General features: G+C 44.0%; 1 protein-coding gene across 1 annotated transcript in view; it reads right to left on the bottom strand.

Annotated features, from left to right (window-relative positions):
- The window catches only part of LOC105541285 (E1A-binding protein p400-like), a 13,777-nt gene that overhangs the window by 6,350 nt on the left and 1,265 nt on the right, over positions 1-6,162 (bottom strand). Inside the window, 3 exon segments of the mRNA XM_011982232.1 lie at positions 162-226; positions 1,255-1,365; positions 6,031-6,159. Of these exon segments, the coding sequence (XP_011837622.1) occupies positions 162-226; positions 1,255-1,365; positions 6,031-6,159 (305 nt within the window).

Here is a 6,162-nt window from a genome sequence, read left to right on the forward strand (position 1 = left end):
GTGATTCAACCTTCCACACCACAGTCTGCCCATCCCACGGAGCGTGGTTCAGCCTTCCAAAGGAAGGAATTCTGTTACAGGCTACAGCATGGGTGAACTCTCAAGACACGATGCTGAGTACAACAGACAGAAAAGGACAAATACTATATGATTCAACTTACTTAGGTGGCTTGAGAAGCGCATTCCCATCCGCAGAGACAGACAGTACAGTGGTGGGTGCCAGGGGCTGGGGGAGGGGGAATGGGGAGTTAGCATTTCACAGGGGCAGAGTTTCTGTCTGAGAAGATGAAAATGTTCTGGGGATGGATGCTGGTGATGGCCACACAACAATGTGAACATGCTTCATGCCATGGAACTGTACACTTAAAAATGGGTTAAAATGGGAACTGTTATGTATATTTTAACATAATTTTTAGAACATGTTTTTAAGTATACAGAAATGTTGACTGGGTGCAGTGGCTCACACCTATAATCCCAGCACTTTGGGAGGCTGAGGCGGGGAATAACCTGAGGTCAGGAGTTCGAGACCAGCCTGGCCAACATGGTGAAACCCCGTCACTACTAAATACAAAGAATTAGCCGGGCGTGGTGGCATGTGCCTGTAATCCCAGCTACTCGGGAGGCTGAGGGAGGAGAACTGCTTGAACCCGGGAGGCAGAGGTTGTAATGAGCTGAGATTGTGCCACTGCACTATAGCCTGGGCAGTAAAGCAGGACTCCATCTCAAAAAAAAAAAAAGAAGAAGAAAGGAAAGAAATGTAATAACTGAGTTGCAGTTTCCAGGAACTTCCTTGTATTCTGAAATCTAAAATCATTGGTTTTTGAGACTCGTCCCCTAGAATATGTTTAAAGAACAAAATCAACTCCCTGTAGCAAGAAAATAATTTAGGAAATCTGTTTGTTTAAAAGCAGACAAAGGGGCAAAAAGATAAACATCCAAAGAGGCCACAATCGTACAGAAGCAATGAAAAATGCAAATATATCAGAAAAGCAAATGCAAATGAAAAACATTCCAGCAGAAAAGTTAACAGAACTAATGATCAGAGACAAACACTTTAATTTCAGTAACAGTAGGGAAAAATAACAGCATTCATGCATTAAAACTAAGAGCCTTCACAAAGACGTCTCAAGATGTGTTTTGAACAACAGAGGACAGGCTCTTGGGAGACCTCTGGGTCCTGCCTCAGAACATCGAGTCCTCAAATCCGAGTGAGGAAAGTCTGGGGAGCTGCATTGTGGAGCCATCAGAAAGTACCTGGAGCGGCTGCTGCTGGGCTGGAAAAGCCGCGGAAGTCCTCGGGGGAAGCTGGGTTGCTATGGCAACAGGAGTGCCAGGCTGCCCGTGCTTTCTGGCCACAACCTTTACCTGAGAGGGAATATTCAAAGGGAAGAGAGGAAGAAGGGAAAATAATGTTTAAACTTTGCAAAGTTGATCGCCACCAGCACATCCCATGCAGCTGGCAGCCTCAGCCACTAATAGAGGGGCACGGGGACAACTTGGCTCTCTGATTGCAATTTAAGGCCTCACGGGGCTGGAAAGAACAAATCTGGCCCTAGGCACTGAAGCTTTGTTTGAAGTCCAGTTTAAACCTCAGTCTGTGGCCAACAGGTAGCCACGGTCAGGCTGCACAGGCCACGTCCACACAGCTTCACGCAGGAGCCCAGTGGCAGTGTCAGAGGGCGGCCCACCCCTCACGGCAGGGGCTGCAGATGCCTGGGGAGGCCATGGTGGGGCATGAGGAAGAATGACAAAAAACACTCCCACCGAAAATGTGTCATTTCTTAAAAACACACTTTGATCTGATAAAACAGAAAGACAAATTAATCTGCATCTCCATCATGACAGCTTCTTAGGAGTAAGTAAACCAAAGAATCTTTCCAGAGACATTAACTGCTTCACATCCAGGGTATTCAAATGGGAATACCCTTGAAATTAAATGAACTCAAAGTCAAACGGCACTTTACAGCTTAAAATCACAGAGAGAAATACAAGAAAACAGAAACTGGTTCTTACTTCTGGCTGATAGGTCTAAAAAAAAAAAGGAAAAGAAAAAGAAACTGGTTCTTCTGGCTAAATATGTCCAGAAGGCTAAATATAAACAAGCACATATCATCATAAATAATCAAAACCAAACCTTCATATTTGTCAGTACCCTGGAATAAATTAACACTTTAAATAAATCAGATAGACAGTAAATCTTATGTTCTGTATAAGTTACCACAATTAAGTGGGTTTTTTTGTTTGTTTGTTTTTTGGTTGTTTTTTTTTTGAGACAGAGTCTCGCTCTGTCGCCCAGGCTGGAGTGCAGTGGCACGATCTTGGCTCACTGCAAGCTCCGCCTCCCTAGTTCACGCCATTCTCCTGCCTCAGCCTCCCGAATAGCTGGGACTACAGGCGACTGCCACCGCGCCTGGCTAATTTTTTGTATTTTCAGTAAAGACAGGGTTTCACCGTGTTAGCCAGGATGGTCTCGATCTCCTGACCTCGTGATCCGCCCGCCTCAGCCTCCCAAAGTGCTGGGATTGCAGGTGTGAGCCACCGTGCCCGGCCCACAATTAAATGTTTTAAAGAAATCAAATAGTGGCCAGGCATGGTGGCTCACGCCTATAATCTCAACGCTTTGGGAGGCCAAGGCAGGTGGATCATGAGGTCAGGAGTTCGAGAGCAGCCTGACCAACATGGTGAAACCTCGTCTCTACTAAAAATACAAAAATTAGCTGGGCATAGTGTTGCACACCTGTAATCCCAGCTACTCAGGGGGCTGAGGCAGGAGAATCGCTTGAACCCGGGAAGTGGAAGCTGCAGTGAGCCAAGATCGCACCACTGCACTTCAGCCTGGGTTGACAGCTCCATCTCAAAAAAAAAAAAAAGAAATCAGGTAGCTTGATCCTGTAATCAAGCATGCTTGCAGAAAGTGCACAAACATTTCTTACTCTTTCAGGAACCTGCAATATAATCACTGAACAACATGCCTAAAATTGCTTGACACTGGCCACAGGTATCAGCCTTGGAAGGAATTCGGTTCTAGTAGGAGGTATTGAAGCCTATAACCTTGACCCAAAAGAAGAGAACCTGGTTGTGAAAATGGGAATCTGGGCATTTCAGTAGGCGGGGGGTGGGGGAAGGGTTCGGCAGTGCTTGGAGTTGAAGGAGAGTCTGAGCTGTGGGCATCCTCCAGGGACACCAGTGCCTGAGTGTGGCGGCCCTGCCTGAAGATATGTTTGAGATCAAGTCATCCAAAGCTGAAAAGAAAAACCGTTAGTAGAGTTCACTCCTTCTTGGAAGGTAGGGTGTCTTTTAAATACAAGTCTTCTCATACAAATTTAAAACACTGAAATTAAGTATTCTGGAGTAGTTCAATAATAGTATTGAAAAGGTTAAAAGGGATATGGAGGCCGGGTGCAGTGGCTCACGTCTGTAATCCCAGCACTTTGGGAGGCCAAGGCGGGGGGATCACCTGAGGTCAGGAGTTTGAGAACAGCCTGGCCAACATGATGAAACCTCGTCTGTACTAAAAATACAAAAATTAGCCTGGCGTGGTGGCAGCCACCTGTAATCCCAGCTACTCAGGAGGCTGAGGCAGGAGAATTGCTTGAACTCAGGAGTGGGAGGTTGCAGTGAGCCAAGATTGGGCTATTGCACTCCAGCCTGGGCAACAAGAGTGAAACTCTGTCTCAAAAAAATAAAAAATAAATAAATAAACAAAAGGGATATGGAGGCACCACTCCCTTGATACTTACAATTTCTAATATATTGACTACAAATACATCACACAAAGGTGTCAACAGGAAGATTCTACTATATTGAGAGGCAAAATTTTAAAAACACTTAAGATATGAAAATAAGGCATTAACACATCAGTGTCAGTTTACACACTGACTTCTAGATACTTCTGAAAATTTCCTGAAAACTCAATTTAATGATTTTTAAGGTTTCAAATGTATATAAACATCATTTGTTCAAAGGCTTTAAAAGTGCATTTTTTCACTTGCACCAATTCCCCAAGTAAAAAACCCATAGGCAAATGTACCTAATTAGTTTAAATAATATTTTATAGTGCTAATGAAGTTTGGTAACAGGGATCATGTTAGTAGAGTCAACCTAAATACACAACAAGCAGCTGGAATGTGAGCGATATTACACAGAGGAAAATAGTCATGAGAAATCAAAATGTTAGTACACTTCCAATATTTTACTATAAAATGATCATAAAACATAAATTCCTAAGATGCTGGTCAGGATCTATAAAAACTTATTTCTACCATTTAGAAGTGAACTTTAATACAACGATTAACTTACTCTTCATGTGACTATCAAAGCTGTTAGACTGCTTATCTTCAGTATTTCTTAACTGAATGCCATAATGACCTTTCTAAGGAGACCTTCAGCTGATCCCACAAGATCTGTAGGCTGCGGTCCCTCAGCTGTGGTGTGCTTTAAGATACTTCCATGAAGATATTCTCCTCAACCTATGAATACCTTATGGGCAAGTTTCCTAGTTTCCAAACATAGTAAATGTTTAAAATAATTGCTTTCTAATTTTGTTGCATTATAGGAAGAGGATAGTTCATATGAAATTAATTTTATAAATTTTATTGAGGATTCCCTTGGGGGTCAATTTACAAATAGTCTCCATGTATACTCTAAAAAAATTATTCTTTGTTGAAAGTTTTTACACACACATATATATACATGTGTGTTATACACTTAAACAGGCTAATTTGTATTGTTAATTTGAATAGTTCACGTTCTACATACTTATAATTATTTTATTTATTTATTGTCTTCCGAGAAAAAAGCTAGTAATTCCTCATACAATCGTGGATTTAAAAACTGCTCCCTGGGAGGCCAAGGTGGATAGATCACAAGGTCAGGAGTTCGAGACCAGCCTGGCCAACACAGTAAAACCCCATCTCTACTAAAAATACAAAAAATTAGCCGGGCGTGGTGGCAGATGCCTGTAATCCCAGCTACTTGGGAGGCTGAGGTAGGAGAATTGCTTGAACCAGGGAGGTAGAAGTTGCAGTGAGCCGAGATCATGCCGCTGCACTCCAGCCTGGGCGACAGTGCGAGACTCCATCTCAAAAAAACAAAAAAAACAAAAAACACACACACACACACACAAAAAAAAAAACACAAAAACTGTTCCCTTGAAACTCTATAGATAGGCCACACATGGTGGCTCACGCCTGTAATCCCAGCACTTTGGGAGGCTGAGGTGGGCTGATCACTTGAGGCCAGGAGTTCAAGACCAGCCTGGCCAACATGGTGAAACCCCATCTCTACTGAAAATACAAAACATCAGCCGAGCGTGGTGACACATGCCTGTGATCCCAGCTACTCGGGAGGCTGAGGCATGAGAATTGCTTGAACCCGGGAGGCATAGGTTGCAGTGAGCTGAGATCGCACCACTGCACTCCAGACTGGGCGACAGAGCGAGACTTTGTCACAAAAAAAAAAAAAAAAAAAAAAAAAGAAAGAAAATGAAATTCTATACACTTTTGCTCTGTGTATTCTGAGTCTAAGTTAGAGCTGTACTTGTTCAGAAACTCTTGACATTGAGATGTGTGTTCAGGAACCTTGGAACCTTGGCTTTGAGCTCAATCAGCCCTGACTGCAGGTGGCTGGCAAGGGTGGACTCTGGAGGTTCTCACCTTGCACGGCACAACCGTTTAGGAGCAGGCAAATGTGGTGACATTCCAAGAAAGGTGCCAGGACGCTGCCCCCGTGAGCACCTGCCACAGAGGTGCCTGAACCACCACCGGAGAGGGGGGCTGCCAGGGGTTCAGCCAGGTGCCAGGATCCCCGGAACCACCCTCTGTAAACGTGGGGAGCCTGTGAGAGACTTTAAACCACTATCCACGGCCACAGTGTGTTTTAAAAGTGAAGTGCCTAGAACGCATGCTCTGAGATGGTAAGCTCTGCATTGCACCTGCACGTCTAAGATGGTAAGCTCTGCGTTGCACCTGCACGCAGCATAAGCCCTGAGCTCTGCTTCCCGTGACAAGCACCAAAACAGAGAACTGTTACCTCATCATTAATGACTTCAAAGTGCTCCTCCTCCTCCTCTTCAATGTCCAAATCATTCTGCCTAAGATATGCTTGTAATGGTCCATACAGTCTCTCCTTGAAAGCTAAGAAATCCATCATGTTCCCTTGAAA

The sequence above is a fragment of the Mandrillus leucophaeus genome, unplaced genomic scaffold, assembly GCF_000951045.1.
Source record: "Mandrillus leucophaeus isolate KB7577 unplaced genomic scaffold, Mleu.le_1.0 Scaffold237, whole genome shotgun sequence".
Classification (NCBI taxonomy): Eukaryota; Metazoa; Chordata; class Mammalia; order Primates; family Cercopithecidae; genus Mandrillus; species Mandrillus leucophaeus.